This window comes from Parasteatoda tepidariorum, chromosome 10 (genome assembly GCF_982258835.1).
Source record: "Parasteatoda tepidariorum strain Cologne lab strain chromosome 10, Ptep-v5.0, whole genome shotgun sequence".
Taxonomy (NCBI): domain Eukaryota; kingdom Metazoa; phylum Arthropoda; class Arachnida; order Araneae; family Theridiidae; genus Parasteatoda; species Parasteatoda tepidariorum.
In genome coordinates this window covers 33702442-33719318 of record NC_141764.1, presented here as the reverse complement: position 1 = coordinate 33719318, position 16877 = coordinate 33702442, and the positions used below count along the sequence as shown (strand labels likewise).

The window sequence follows — 16877 nt, the reverse complement described above, 5'->3', positions numbered from 1 at the left end:
TAACGAATAATTTCGAGAAAAAGAATTTAGTCACAAATGATGTAGTGGGTGTTCTACCAAAAGTGATGTGATAAAATTTTAAAAATTAAAAGTTTGTAAAATAGTGAAGCGAATAAATAATACTGAAAGGAGAATACAGTAAAACATAAATTAAATATGGAATTATAGATTTTACATGCGTTATAAAACTTTTAAATTTTATATCACACTCGATCTGACTTGATCACTTTCAACTGTACTCTGACATTTAAACAAACAGAATTACCATCCGAATTTTTAATTTCTCAGAATTTGCCACCGAGTGACATTGCTGATTTCATTGTTTTTAGTTCTGGTCTTTCAAAAATTACATTGCCGATTTCATTGTTTTTAATTCTGATCTTACAAAACTCACATCGCCGATTTCATTGTTTCATTCTGAGAGAAATAAATACGAAGATAAACTTTGGAGGAATTAAAAAAAAATTGAAATTTTAAAATGCCTAAATCTTTATATTTTTTGAAAAATTAAATTTGTTTACGAAATTTTAATTTATTAAACATTTGCAAATTTTAAGAACTCTAAGTATTTTTTGAACATTTCCAACTTAATGAAAAAAAATCAGAGAACAGAAATAAAAACAGATCTACAAAATCATCGTATTAATTTTTTTTTTTTCAATTTATAATTATAAATCTTTCACACTACTTTGTCAATACAAAAATATCACTTAGTGCTAAAAATAAAAAAATTTGGCAGGTAATCCGGTTTCCTTACATATCCTTTAAAATAACTGACAACGCAAAATTATGAAAAGAATAAAAAAACAAAACAGTCATGACTATTTCAGTTCTTATTCATATTTTTCGCACTCGCATCTGAACATAATGATATTAACGATTGTTACGTTTTTGAATTCGAAATCATACGATTAATTTCGAGGCAAAAGTAAAATTATCAGTTTCAAAATAAATATATAAAAGTTTTTTTCCCCTATATTTTTCGCACTTGCATCTGAACATAATGATATTAACGATAGTTATGTTTTTGAATTCGAAATCATACGATTAATTTCGAGGCAAAAGTAAAATTATCAGTTTCAAAATAAATATATAAAAGTTTTTTTTTCCCTATATTTTTCGCACTTGCATCTGAACATAATGATATTAACGATAGTTATGTTTTTGAATTCGAAATCATACGATTAATTTCGAGGCAAAAGTAAAATTATCAGTTTCAAAAAAAATATATAAAAGTTTTTTTTTCTATATTTTTCGCTTTTGCATCTGAGCATAATGATATTAACGATTGTTATGTTTTTGAATTAGAAATCATACGATTAATTTCGAGGCAAAAGTAAAATTATCAGTTTCAAAAAAAATATATAAAAGTTTTTTTTTTCTATATTTTTCGCACTTGCATCTAAACATAATGATATTAACGATAGTTATGTTTTTGAATTCGAAATCATACGATTAATTTCGAGGCAAAAGTAAAATTATCAGTTTCAAAATAAATATATAAAAGTTTTTTTTTCCCTATATTTTTCGCACTTGCATCTGAACATAATGATATTAACGATAGTTATGTTTTTGAATTCGAAATCATACGATTAATTTCGAGGCAAAAGTAAAATTATCAGTTTCAAAAAAAATATATAAAAGTTTTTTTTTCTATATTTTTCGCTTTTGCATCTGAGCATAATGATATTAACGATTGTTATGTTTTTGAATTAGAAATCATACGATTAATTTCGAGGCAAAAGTAAAATTATCAGTTTCAAAAAAAATATATAAAAGTTTTTTTTTTCTATATTTTTCGCACTTGCATCTAAACATAATGATATTAACGATTGTTATGTTTTTGAATTCGAAATCATACGATTAATTTCGAGGCAAAAGTAAAATTATCAGTTTCAAAATAAATATATAAAAGTTTTTTTTTTCTATATTTTTCGCACTTGCATCTGAGCATAATGATATTAACGATTGTTATGTTTTTGAATTCGAAATCATACGATTAATTTCGAGGCAAAAGTAAAATTATCAGTTTCAAAATAAATATATAAAAGTTTTTTTTTTCTATATTTTTCGCACTTGCATCCGAACATAATGATATTAACGATTGTTATGTTTTTGAATTCGAAATCATACGATTAATTTCGAGGCAAAAAGAAAATTCTCGGCTCTAAAATTAAAAAGCGTTATTTTCCATATTTTTTGCTTATACACCTGAGCAAAATTATACTAACGATTGTTACGTTTTCGAATTAGAAATCATAGGAATTATTCCGAATTAAAATGGCATTTAAACTATCAAAATTACGCTATGAAAGATTAATTTCTAAGAATTCTCACGCATCCAGCATTGACGATTTTATTACTTTCAGTTCCGGTGTGGCAGAAGTTACATTTACCTCTGATGTTCATCGGCGAGATCTGAGAGAGATAATTAAAAAGATGAACTTCCGACATAATGTGAGAAGATAACTACAAACTCATCCGATTATATTTTGGTGACCACAAGATGACCGGGGATGACTTAGGTGAAAACTAAGATAGTTTTCCTTCGCACGGAGTCATTGGCCATCTTGTGTAAAGCCACTGTGTACTTCATCCGCGACGGCGGTCGAAAAACCGGTTCTCTTCGGTTTAAATTTTTCTTAAAATCTCTCAATTTTTCTAAGCACTTCCTGAATTAAATTTTCAACGAAGGCTTAAGGCTATGAAATTCAAAACGTTGAATATCTGGTAGCAGTAGATTCCATTCACCTCAGAGATTGTTTTTTAAAAGCAGCTGGAGTTTTTTTTTTTTTTTTTTTTTTGTTGTTGGTTTAAAATGCCAAATGAACAGATTCTTGATTTAGGTCTTAAACTACTTTTGGTCAAAGGTGCGTAAACATACCATTTCAATAAATATATTTTTATTAACACTGCGACGCATATTTTTCACTAATTTTATTTTCCTGCTGTTTTTAAGGCTTCTGAAGACATCTATAAATATTAGTAGTAATTCAATTGGAGAAAATACTTTCTGTTGAGAAATTTCCAAACCACGTTGAAGCGGTTATTGAAATATTCGGCTTTTTGAAGCAGTTTAATTATTCCACTTGAAACTAATCAGATGTTTCTATAATGTATAAAAGTTGCAAGTTCTGTGAATAAAATAAAAACTAAAAAAAATGTCATTAAAAAAAACTAGTATTCAACTAAATGATTTGTTTATAGATTTGGTCAATGCTGAATATACACGCGCTAGTTTATTTCTTATACAAAGTATTATTTATCAGGCACGATAATTTTTTTGTGTGTCTTAATGAGTTTTTTTTAGCATATTTCAGGGAAAATAATACCATATTTTATAAAATTTCTATGTTTGAACAAATATGGGTATAAAAGCAATTATTTTTTAAGTATATTGTTTCAAAGCTGTTGTATTATCAGTAATGCAATTTTCTAAGTTGTTTCTCAAAATGATTTTTAAACAGAAGTACAGTCAAACTCCGCCATAGTGAACACGGCGTAAAGTGAACTCCCGGATATAGTGAACGAAATGCTCGGTCCCGTGCCTTGCTATACACGTATAATGTTATTTTTAGTGGATATAGTGCAGTGTTCCCCAACCTTTTTATCACCGCGGACCTGTCAATGTTTGATAATTTTGCCGCGGCCAGCTGGAGGGGGGTGATTGTTTATATTTTAGATTATTTTGATTTAATAATTTTAATTTAATTGCATTTAAACATGCCTTCAAAGTAAAATACTGTTACACCAAAAAATAAATATAAAATGATTTAACATTTTAACTTACTAGAACGTTAAATCAATGAGTCACGATCGAGAGAGATGACGAAGTTCTTCATTAGTTCCAATGTACATTTCGCGCCTCGCTTTCGTGTTTTATTTATGATATTTACAGTTATAATGATTGACACTTTTAAAATCAAAACTAATCGAAAAACAAAATAGTTGCGGTGGTTTTCTTTTCCTTTCTTTTTTACTTTTTGAAACATTAAAACATTTATGTCACTACTTTCGGGGGTCCCTTTTCTTTAAATAAAATTTTAATGGAACACAAATATTTTTAATTTGGGGTATAAGCCTAGGAATTTAAATTCAGTTTCAATGAAATGGGCGGCCCGGTACCATTTGATCCACGGACCGGTACCGGTCCGCGGACCGGGGGTTGGGGAACACTGATATAGTGTACCAAAAAAGTGAGGAAGTTGGATATAATGAACTTTTTTCTGTCTTCGACTGATTCCCCCCCCCCATTTTCTTTGCAATAATTTTGAAATTTCTACTTCAAAATAAATACATATACCGATTTTTAAAACCATCTATAGAAACTACTTTTATGTATTCGAATGGCAGGTTAGACAGGTTTAAAAAGCGGAATAACAGAAATTCAGGAAAAATTATCTGATAGTCGGGAAGTGTTTCCATATCTGATGTTGAGGATTGCTCACCAGCTAAAGATTACTAATTTTTGTTTGTACGCAAGACAAAGAGTGATGAAAAATAACACATTTTTTGCTACTACATAATATTTTTCAGTCATTTATATGAATATAATGTAATAAAAGGGAGGAGTTTGGGAACCATTTGTGAAATTGCATGCGTAACGGATATAGTGAACTCTCGGTTATAGTGAACTGAAATTTCAGTCCCTTGAAGGTTCACTATAGCGGGGTTTGACTGTAGTACAAAATTGCTTGAAAAATTGTTCTGAAAATTTATCTAAAATATAAATTTTCCATTGCTACTCTTATCACTAGAGGAGAACTATTACAATTTTTATAAAATATCTTTGTCAACCCTAAATCCGCTCTGTCTTGAATGTCGTTAATGAGTTAAATACCTAACAAATTTGCAGATTAGCTTGTGTAATCCGTAGGAGTGCGAAATCTAGTGTTTTCCGCAGTTTACCTTAGGTAAGGTGACCAGCCTGTGTAGGGGTCAAGGATGTGTAGGGCCTGTGTAGGGGTCGAGGGTCCCTATGTAAGGGACTGGCCTTGCGTCAGAAAGGTTCTGGGTTCGAATTCCGGGCAAGGCATGTATCTTCGTTAATTCTTTGTACTTATAGGGATAGAAGCCGCTCTTAACAGCAGACCCCTTGTATATGAAGAGGGAGATGAAAACAACACAGAAACCTTGACACCGGCACATTTCCTAACGGGTAGAAAATTAACAGTTATACCCACGAATCTGAATAACAATTCAAAACTTACGAAACTCTGCAAACAACAACAAGACGTGTTGGATATATTTTGGAAAAGATGGTCCAAAGAATATCTGCTGCAACTGCGCTCTTATCACAAAGTTTGCAATATTCATAACTCCTTCAACATCCTTACAGGAGGTCTTGTGCTACTAAAAGAAGAAGTCAGACCCAAACACATGTGGAAGAAGGCCCGAATTACCAGTGTAATTAAGGGACGTGATGGGGAAATTAGAACATGCTTGTTAAGAGTGTATGGAAAGAGTATAACTCAACCTATACAGCTGGTCATCCCTCTTGAGGTTGACCAGGGCGGGGAGGATGTTCCGACATCAATGGAGAATTAGTTTAAATAATTGTTTTAAATCGTCTGCCAATTCTTGTAAATATAATAACTGCAACTCTGGCTGGTTGCTAGGCAACCAAACGACTTTTTTTGTTATTAATGTTTTGTTTATCATTTGTGTATATCAGTGGAAATAAAAGAATACAATCGCTGTAAAAGCTAACACCTGCCCTTGAGATCAGATGCCGGTATTGACAAATGGTCATTCCCCAGGCGGGCATTGGAAATAAAAAAGAACTTATGTAAGGTGCACCTTAACGATTTGCGTATCGTTAAAGTTCAAAAGTTTGTTCTCTACAGCTATTAACTATAATTTGTTAATTGTATTTACTGATTTAATTCTTTGGCATCGAAAATTAAAAAACACATTATGCTGCTTTCTTGATTTTAATAAAATTTTAAACAATTAAATCTTTTGTATTATAGCTTTTAAAGTGATTGATGATAGATTTTATTAACTAATGTATTGATTATTTGATCGCAGTAACTTTTTTTTTTTTTTTTTTTTTTTTTTTTTTTTTTTAGATAGCGAAAAATAAATAAATAACAGTATGTTCATTTAGGCTTACAGAAAATTTGCTGTTGTTTCAACAAAGAAGTTATTTTCACTTCAACGAGGGCCTAGTGGGTAATGTGCTAATTATCTAGGTAGTTTGAAGATTACCTAGATAATTTGAGAAAAAAAAATAGTTTCTGGTACTTTTACGAATCGCCTTAGTTAATTTGTACATTAGGGAGATCATTTGTAAAATGACTGATTTCGACACTTTAGCATGCATCGAAAAGAACCGTATTACACAATTTCTTTTCATATAAGACAGCTTATCAACAAATAATTCGGGGTAAAATATCAAAATAAAATTAAATGATGTTAATAAACTAATTATTGTAGAACACAGCTGAATGTATTTTGTTTCGTTCTAATATTTCATGAAAAAAAATATAAAGATTTAAAAAAATAAAATGTTAATAATAAAACGGGTATTCAAACTTAGTTTTTTAATAATAATTTCATTATTTCTTAATAATGTTTTTAGTATTTTAAACTAGAGGAACCAATTTAATCAAACATTTTTTTCGTTTTTTTTGTTTTTACCACTTTATTTTAGGCTGAGCGTGCACTTGATATATTTCCCCTTTGATTTTGTTTTCTTTTCTTTTTTAAATGCAAATTCAAATTCATGAAAGTTCATTCATCTCCTTCGTATAAATTCAGAGCACTGCGTGAACAAACAAACTAACGCAGAAATCAATCTAACCAGATATAACTGGTTAGGTAGAACTTCGTTTAGTCATGATTTTGGTCAATAATTCAAAATTAAAAAATAATCTCCTTAAAAATATTAACAATTTTCAAACTATACCACTAGTTGTAAATACATTTCCCTTGTTTTTATTTTATTTCATGTTATTGTACATTTGTTGTTGCATTGATGATATAATAAATTTGTCAGTAAAATAATCACCCCCCCCCCCAAAAAAAAAAAGAACAAAGATTTTAAAAATTACCTACCTTCAAATGTTAAAATAATACCTCCTTAAATAATAAAATATCTTCCTTAATTCTATTTTATAGTTTTAAAATGAAAATTTTGTTTAAAGTATTAAAATAAGGTACTCCCCCTAAAAATTGCTATGGTGATCTGCCACCCTCGGTGAGAAACCTTTGACCAACACCTACTAGAAGAGAGAGTTGAGGACAAAATTCATAAACACAAAATTAACACGAAACCAACAGAATTATTAAAAAGAAACTAAAAAATGTAAAGTCATTGTTGCATTTCATATTTCCATTGCATGACTATGACAACTCATGTCATGTTTTTCGAACAAACAATTCCGGGGAACAATGAAATGAAACCAGTTATTTATATTTCAAAGTTTCAGTTTGAGAACTGATTTTTTGACATCACAAAATAAATAGGTTGTACAATTCTATAAAAAAATATGAATACCATATATTCTTTCCAAGTTGAAATTTTGCTGATGTACATTTTTGTTGAAGATAATCCATAAGTAAGAATACCTAAGTTTTCAATAATAATTCAATAATAATGCACCATTTCTTTACATGGTTTTCCATTTTATAATAAACCCTTTCTTAATATATACAGCAGGAAATTGGACATGAATTACAAATTTTTGTTACAGTTTTGGACAATTCACGAGAACGTGCTATTAAAGTACCCATATACTTATACTCGTATAAAATCTAAACCAAATTGAATAGTAAATTTTGATTGTTAAGTAGATTAATAGATAAATTACATCTCAATTCCCAGTTCCGACCGGTTCCAGCAGCTACTTTAAAAAATATCGAGCCCGAGTCCTAAGCCGCAAAATGGGGTTGAATATTTTGTCACACACGTAAGTCTTTGAAAGTTTTTTCAGGGTCGGGTATTTCTAACGAGATATTAGCGCATTTTTGAATATATATATATATATATATATATATATATAAGTCCCCCCTTTTTAATGTTTTTTCTTTTTATTTTATTTTATTATCTGTTTTTACATGTTATTTTTACTTTTTATAATCTATTTTTATGTAGTTATTTTATAAAAATTTTTTTTGAGTGCTCCTCACACTATTGTATTAATATATTTTGCTTTGGCTTTATTGATACAATATCAGAAAGCACTCTGTTTTGCGGATATAATCGTGTGGGCTGAAGAAAAGATTATATCTTTTTTTTCCGGCTTTTTTTTCCGGTTTTTTAATTAACATTTCATTTTTTTTTTTAATAAAATGTTTGTTATTTTTTTACTTATTATTTCCCACCCCCTTTTTTTCATATGTCTATAATTTTTCTTTGTTTTATTCTTCATTTTGAACTTATCTAATGAGTGCTGTTTACTTGCAGCTTAAGCGCAATAAATGAAACTTATTGTTTTTCTTAACTTTCTTAGTGTTTTCTTGTATATATATATATATATATATATATATATATATATATATATATATATATATATATATATATATATATATATATATATATATATATATATATATATATATATATATATATATATATATATATATATATATATATATTTAATGGTGGGCACTTAGAACTATTGTCCACAGAAAGTGCCAGAACTGCAACTATCTTTTCGTTACCCAGTGGGCACCTGTGGCGAAGCCACGGCGGTGGAGCAGCGTCGCCCACGTCGCACTACCACAACCCGTTTATAGGGCGGGTCACATTCACACACAAAGGAGAAAGGGCATAGAACACAGATAGAGAGAAAGAAACATCCATGCCTTGCCCGGGATTTGAACCCAGAGCCTTTCTGATGCAAGGACAGTTCCCTGCCCCCTGCACAGGCCGGTCGGCGTATTTTTAAATATTCGTTGAAATGAAAATTTTTAGATTCTAACAAAACTCCTTTGTATCGACTCAAGTAGGCTGTTTATAATCTCTTGGTAAATTAGACTTCCCTAGAAACCAGGAGCCCCAGTCACCTTTCCTTTTTTTCATTTGTTCTTGTAGTCTCTTTCACGTTTGGGTAAGGTAAGGCTTCTTAAAACGCTTAATCCTACCGTTTTTATTTTTATTTTTTATAACCGTCGTTGAACAGTCGACCCAATTTTATGGGTTTACCGACTACTAATGTTCAACTCCAAAGTCTTGTAATTTTGAACCTAATCCAGAAGACAAGGGAACTCCTGGATCAAATACTGGGAGAAATTTGCCTCCGTGGAGGAATTTTTGATGGAACTAACCCGCATTTGCGTTACATGAAGAGGAAGAGCACGAGATCCTCCCACGGATAACCTGACGGCAAGGGGACTTTAACCCATGATCCGTCTACCACTGAGGATATTTCTCGTCGGCACTGTGGTCGGTGCAAGCCTGATGCGGAATTCGTATCGACTGGGATTCGAACCCGGTTCGCTTCATTGGAAGGCGAACGCTCTATCCCCTGAGCTATCGTGGCTCTTAATCCTACAGTTTAGAGAGATTTTGTACCCATAATTCAGCGCTACATAGCCACATCTATTTCATGTATCATTTAACTACGCATTCAATCCTTACGAGGCCTTTGTTCTCGCCCTGATTGATTTTGGGTTAAATTTTTAAGTTTTGTGTTTATGATACTTTTTCTATTAAACAAACTTCTGATGATATATTACTATTAGACAGCAAAATACCTTTCAAAAGAGTTAGAAAATAAATGGGTTGCTTTATTAAATTAGAAGAAATAGCTCTTGATAATAATTTTTAGTAGTTCTATCAACTTTTCCAGCAAACTTTGAAGCAATAATACGATGCAATTTGTGGTTTTGAATAGGTAATTTTAAACTACATGTTTTTAAATTTTCAGATACTTGAAATCAAATTTTATTACAATTTAAACTGATGAAAAAAAGCTCTGGATGACGCTGAAAAAATTCCTTTAATGTTATTTGCATAAAAACAAAGATAAAAACTTTCTAAAATTTAAAACTAAAGCTTTTCTAAAATCTAAAAACAAGCAACCGTATACTATTTAACCACCTATCAAAAACTATTAAATATATTGGCATAATGCCGGCCAGGTGGCCGAGCGGTTAAGCGCGCCTGACTGCGAAGCCAATGGCTGCGGGTTCGAATTCCGCTCTGAGCATGGATGTTTCTCTCTTGTGTTGTCCTCTGTTGTGTGAGATGTATGAATGTGGCCCACCCCATAAGCGGGTTTGTGGCAATGTGGAGTGGGCAATGGTACTCGCCTCCGTGACTTTGGTTCACACGCGAAATGAGTAACAATTCTGGCATCTTCTAAGGCGAAACGAATAAAGTTCAGTGCCTGCCATTCGAAAAAAAAAGTATTGGCATAATTTTGCCACATTGAATTGTATTGTATTGGCATAATTTTACCAAAAAAACTATTAATAGAGAATCTGAAATACGGCGTGCTTTATATCTCAAATTGAGATTGGCTTGTTTTTCACATGTACAGAAAGATATTGCCAAATAAAGAAAATATCTATTATTGTATCATTGTATATGTTTTTTTAATTTGATTTCCAATGGCAGATTATAGACAGTAACAGCATACATAAACATCGAATAAAAATAAGAACAGAAACAAAAGATGCTGCAACAAAGTCTATTAATCACAACATGTCTCTAGCTTCCCTATAGCGTTCAGTGGTAGAATTCTTGCAAAGTGCAGAGCAGCGTAGAAGGTGCGTGGAGTCCATGTTCTCACCAGAACTGCAAAGAGTGCATACCGGGGAAGGAACGATACCAAATCTAGACAGATGTTTCCGCAGACAATCATGACCGGTGGCCAAGTGGAATTCACCCACCGCTCTTCGTCTTGGGCTATTTCGCAAATTTAGGATGGTAGCCCTCCAAGACTTAGTAGATGTTGTTGTTGTTGTTAATTTACGTCGCACTAGAGCTGTACAATGGGCTATTGGCGACGGTCTGGGAAACATCCCGGAGGATAATTCGAAGACATGCCATCACAATTTTGATCCTCTACGGCGGGGATGGCACCCCCGCTTCGGTAGCCCGACGACCTGCGCGCGAAGTCGAGCACTTTACGGTAGCACAGTTTAACGAGGACCAATACCTCACACACTCGGTCCCTACGCAGACTGATCCAAGTGGTCACCCACCCGCACACTGACCGCTGCCAGTGATGCTTGACTTCGGTGATCTGCTGGGAACCGTGTCTTAACGATCAGTCCACTGCGGGACCCAAGACTTAGTAGAAGTACGGTCGATAAGCTCTTCATGAGCACAGGACCTAAAGAACCTCTTAATAAGCCGTTTGATGGAACAGAAGGGCATAAGGTGCGCAGAATCATTGTATATGTGAATTGATGGATATTTTCTTTATACATCAGTTCATCCTTCAGATTATCAGTTTATTTGTGAAAATTAAATAAAGAGGACTAGAAGCATACCTAGAATTTTTCCCTCCCCGTCTCCACCCCTTGGATATCTGAGTTCGTAGGGGGGTGATGGTCAAGGGACTCTTTTGAGGACGGTATACCACGTGAGAAAGTTTTCACTTCAAAGTCAGTTTCTTCTCCAAAAGTTATTTAAAATTCAAATTCTGAATGAAGTGAATATAGTTTAACTTAGAGTAAACTATGAAGACTTAAATGCTGAAAAAAAAATTTAATATCGAAACGATAATAAATTATGGCAGAATTACTTTACTGTGTAATTTTGCAATGAATCGTTTAAATTTAGATATTTTTTAAAAAAGTCAGCATTTAAGACTTCATAGTTTGATCTAAGTTTACCTGAATTAAATTTTTCTCTAAGTTTTAAATTTTAAAGCACCACTAAAGATGAAACAGATTTCGCCATGGAAAGTTTTTTTTGCTTTATGCTTTTTGCTTTCTATTAATGCACAAATGTCAACGATTAATACGTCGCATCAATTTAAAAGTTCTAGAAAATATTTTTATAAAATTATTAATTAGAATTTAATGACTGTTTCTGAAAGTTTACACATTACATGCATTTTATTTTTAAAATCTTAACTCTTTTAATTCACTTTTCTCAAAACTTTAAATTTTAAAATAATAAAAAAATTTTACACCTTGCAATGCGTTTTCATTGTTACCTTTATAACTCTTTTTTTTAATCAGTTCTTACAAAAAAGACGAATAACCTGATACTTTTTACTCTTTAGCCTCATGCTAACTCATTTCAGGTAAATAATTTCTCATTACGCCTTCAAAGTAATTATTTACATTTCAAGTGGTTGAAGAACTGAGGAGTTATTTCTCTTACTGATGATTTAACCCTTTCGCGACGCAAAGCGCGAAAGCGCGCTTACCGCCGAGGCCGACAGTCTCTCTAGCGTGTGTCTCCCCAGGGCCGGAGGGCTTTTTGATGTTAAGCCTAATTCCATGAAATTACCGAAATATCAGCGCGTTGTTTAATATTGTTCTGTAGAGTATTTAAGTGACATATGCTTTATGTATATTTCTATGGAAACTTTATTTACTTAAGTTATTTCTTGTTTAAATGTATATTTTTCACATTCTATTTTCATTATGTACTTGTTATTTTAAAACATTTAACATTACAAATCTGAAAACTAAATATATGACTTAAAGTTCTTTTTTCGTATGAAAAATTTTAAAACAGGGATTTATACACAGTCCTACGTCCACTTATCCACTAAAAACTAATCCGAAAATCGAAAGTAGCGAGAGAAAAAAAAACTCCCTTACTTACTGTAAATAAATATCACGTGCTAATTTAAAGAGCCCTCATAAAACATTCCCCCCCTCCACTCCTTCCCCTAAAAACCACGTGAATGTACTTTCATCTTGAGTAGAAGGTCAAATCTACATGCATCTGAAACCATATGCACATACAATGCCATCTTTTGGAAGAAATTTCATTTTTTAAAACGTTCCGAAATGCTGGCACAAATAAGTGACGGTCGGGGGTGAACGAGAAAACTCTCTGACACGCGGGTGTGTCGGCCGGGAAGTGAGCGCGTTTCTTGCTGGCACATATATGTGACAGTCGGCTCGAAAGGGTTTTAAGGTAGTTTTGAGCTTTATAATTGTTTTTAAAAAGATGGTTTTATGGTTTGTACACCTAGTATAAAAAGATTAACCTGTCGTGGAAAAGTATTTAGGATCATTTTTTTGTATCCCCAAGGTCGTAAAAAGTATTTTCAACTTCATGCTGACAAGAACTTCTTTGCTTAACGCCTTGATGCTGTTGCATAGATATTTACTTCTGGAAAGAGGTATAATAGCTCAAAGATACATTTGAAGTTTAAAGACGTGTGAATTTGTTTCGAAGTTTTAATAATTATTAAACTTTAATATTTAAGAAGCAAAGCTGATAAGCTTTTACACAGATTTTTTAACGTCTTGAATTAGACTAACTTATTTAGTCTAGACAAAACTAATCATTTTTTAAAAACAAACTTTACGTAAAATAGATTTGTCATTTAAAGAGCGTTTTGTATGCTAATAATATTTCTCCTCTCACAGATGGCGCTATGCGAAGTGATGTAAAAGTTAATTAATATTCAGATTCCATTCAGGATTCTGTAACCATTTTTTAAAAATAAACTTTACGTAAAATAGATTTGTCATTTAAAGAGCATTTTGTATGCTAATAATATTTCTCCTCTCACAGATGGCGCTATGCGAAGTGATGTAAAAGTTAATTAATATTCAGATTCCATTCAGGATTCTGTAACCATTTTTTTAAAATGAACTTTACGTAAAATAGATTTGTCATTTAAAGAGCATTTTGTATGCTAATAATATTTCTCCTCTCACAGATGGCGCTATGCGAAGTGATGTAAAAGTTAATTAATATTCAGATTCCATTCAGGATTCTGTAACCATTTTTTTAAAATGAACTTTACGTAAAATAGATTTGTCATTTAAAGAGCATTTTGTATGCTAATAATATTTCTCCTCTCACAGATGGCGCTATGCGAAGTGATGTAAAAGTTAATTAATATTCAGATTCCATTCAGGATTCTGTAACCATTTTTTTAAAATGAACTTTACGTAAAATAGATTTGTCATTTAAAGAGCATTTTGTATGCTAATAATATTTCTCCTCTCACAGATGGCGCTATGCGAAGTGATGTAAAAGTTAATTAATATTCAGATTCCATTCAGGATTCTGTAACCATTTTTTTAAAATGAACTTTACGTAAAATAGATTTGTCATTTAAAGAGCATTTTGTATGCTAATAATATTTCTCCTCTCACAGATGGCGCTATGCGAAGTGATGTAAAAGTTAATTAATATTCAGATTCCATTCAGGATTCTGTAACCATTTTTTTAAAATGAACTTTACGTAAAATAGATTTGTCATTTAAAGAGCATTTTGTATGCTAATAATATTTCTCCTCTCACAGATGGCGCTATGCGAAGTGATGTAAAAGTTAATTAATATTCAGATTCCATTCAGGATTCTGTAACCATTTTTTAAAGATAAACTTTACGTAAAATAGATTTGTCATTTAAAGAGCATTTTGTATGCTAATAATATTTCTCCTCTCACAGATGGCGCTATGCGAAGTGATGTAAAAGTTAATTAATATTCAGATTCCATTCAGGATTCTGTAACGTTTAACATCATTCTTCGTTATTGATATTAAATATATTTTTCTGTTCTAACGCGTTTTGTTATAACTTATATAAATCACTAATCTCAAATGGATTAACGAAAAATGGATTCACGAATGAATGAATAAATAACCGAGATTATGAGCACCAAGATTTTTGTATTTCACATTGTGCACGTTCATATTTTATTTACATCTTTTTTTACACCCATTTAAATTAAGCAATTTGAAGTTCAACAAAATGGTGAATGTATAGAAATTCTTGAGGTAAATTATTTATTTCATGAACTAAACCATTCTTGTTTTACATTTATTTTCTTAATTTATTGTAGAAATACATTTTCTCCTAATACTATCACTTAATATTTCAGAACGAAAAAGAAAAAGGAAACCAATTTTTATTAATCTGATAGTGTGAACTCATGATATAACTCTAGTATACCTGCGAGTTACAGCAATTTTGAAGCAAGAGTACAAGATAATAATTCAACTAGCCAGACTAATGAGACAATTCAACTAACAAGATTGAAACATGGCTACTGTGTTTGAAAAGCTGAAGGTTCTGTCTTCGATTTGGTTAGTGTATGAAAATAGTGAAGTGGGTCTAAAAGTTTTTTAGTTACTAAAGCTTCAAAGCTCTTTTTATAATTTCAATTTCAGGAATTATTTCTTCATTTTTGATTTCTCTTTGTCTAAGTCCATTTGTCAATTGGAGAAACTAGTAAATGGTAAGTACATCTCTGGCTTAATTATTTTTTTCAAACTGCATTCTGTGAGCAAAACCTAGCTCGCTGTTGTAAACTTGACATACCCGTTACCTCATACTATTTTGTTTATATTTTAAGATTATCTACATGAGTTGATCTTGCAAAATAATGATTATACGAAGTACAATAACAGATATACAAATACATTTCAAGGATTGTTGTTAATAATATGTAATTCGTCATAAAAATTTTCTTTTTTTCTTAAATTTCTTCATTTCTGAAATTTTCTTAAATTTCAAAAGCTGGAGGATGGACAATCCCTCTCTTCTCCTGCTGTTGACTAGGTCTTATTCTAAAAAAGAGGTTCTTGTTCTGTACTAAAAATTCATTGTGGCTTAAGATCGTAGATCTTAACTTCAGTATAGACTTAAGATCTACTTTTCCTGATCAGAATCGGCTCGTTGACAATTGTTACAAATATTTTTTTGAATATTTTGTTTGCATTAAATTTTTTTTTATTGCTGCCTTTAATAAACGTTAAGGTATAAAAGTAATTTAATTTTACACTAGTATACTACCAAAATACCTGGTATGCACCACATAGTAACACTCTTTCCATAAGTTAGCTATCGATAGAGTAAATATGTTGGTTTGGTTGATATTTGATTTGGATAGAGTGGTTTCAGATTGACAGGTTTTGGATTGATTGGTTTCGGATTGATTGGTTTTGGATAGATTGGTTTTGGATTGATTGGTCTTGGATTGATTGGTTTTGGATTGATTGGTTTTGGATTGATTGGTTTTGGATTGATTGGTTTTAGATTGATTAGAATTATATTGATTTGGATTCAGGTAATAAGCCCAAATCCAAATAAATTAATCGTCTACTACAAACGAGTTAATGATATGAGTCTAGAGAGGAAATCGAGTTGCATTCATTGAAAACTGCGTCGTGTTGAAAGTTTACACTCTTTTTCTTCCAAATATAGGTATTGAAAAAGGTTAAAAATTGCGTGCCTAAATTTTATCTAAAATGTGGCATGAAAAATAACTGCAAATTGGCTCCCATTTGGGGAAAAAAGAATCATTATTTACCATTAATATTCTTTGTTGTTAATAGTCTTTATGTCAATAATACGTACATTTAATGCCAAAATGTTCCATGTTACCACATGGAATCAGCTTTAATCGGCCATCGACCCTTTCACAATCTTCCGATATCATTCCCTATTTCGTTGCTCCAACCTCTAATTAGTTTCCCGATTCGAAAAACTCCCAATTAAAATCTTCCCCAGGAGAAAAATAACACATGAACCCCGAAGAACACGGAAGTCGGTTTGTATTCATTTTAACAAAACAACAAGATATAAACGTGAAAGTGTTATCGAACCCGATTATTCTTTTTTTGTGTGGTTGTATTCGCAGCTGCTTGAAGATTGGAATAAAAATAAATGAAGCTCCACTTAAAACAGGTGCCGTTGGCCCTTTCCTCTGTTGGTTGGCTTGGAACAGTGGGTGGCCTTAGAAGTGGAATTTTCTTGGCCACACAACTAATAA

The 16877-nt window shown here is 31.7% G+C and overlaps 1 protein-coding gene across 1 annotated transcript; it reads left to right on the top strand.

Moving 5' to 3' along the window:
- The first annotated feature begins 2818 nt into the window (after positions 1–2818).
- LOC139426125 (uncharacterized) lies at positions 2819–5547 on the top strand. The gene is made up of 2 exons (XM_087152726.1): positions 2819–2870; positions 5066–5547. Exons 1-2 carry the CDS (start codon positions 2819–2821, stop codon positions 5545–5547), a joined length of 534 nt encoding a protein of 177 aa, XP_087008852.1.
- Positions 5548–16877: the final 11330 nt, after the last annotated feature.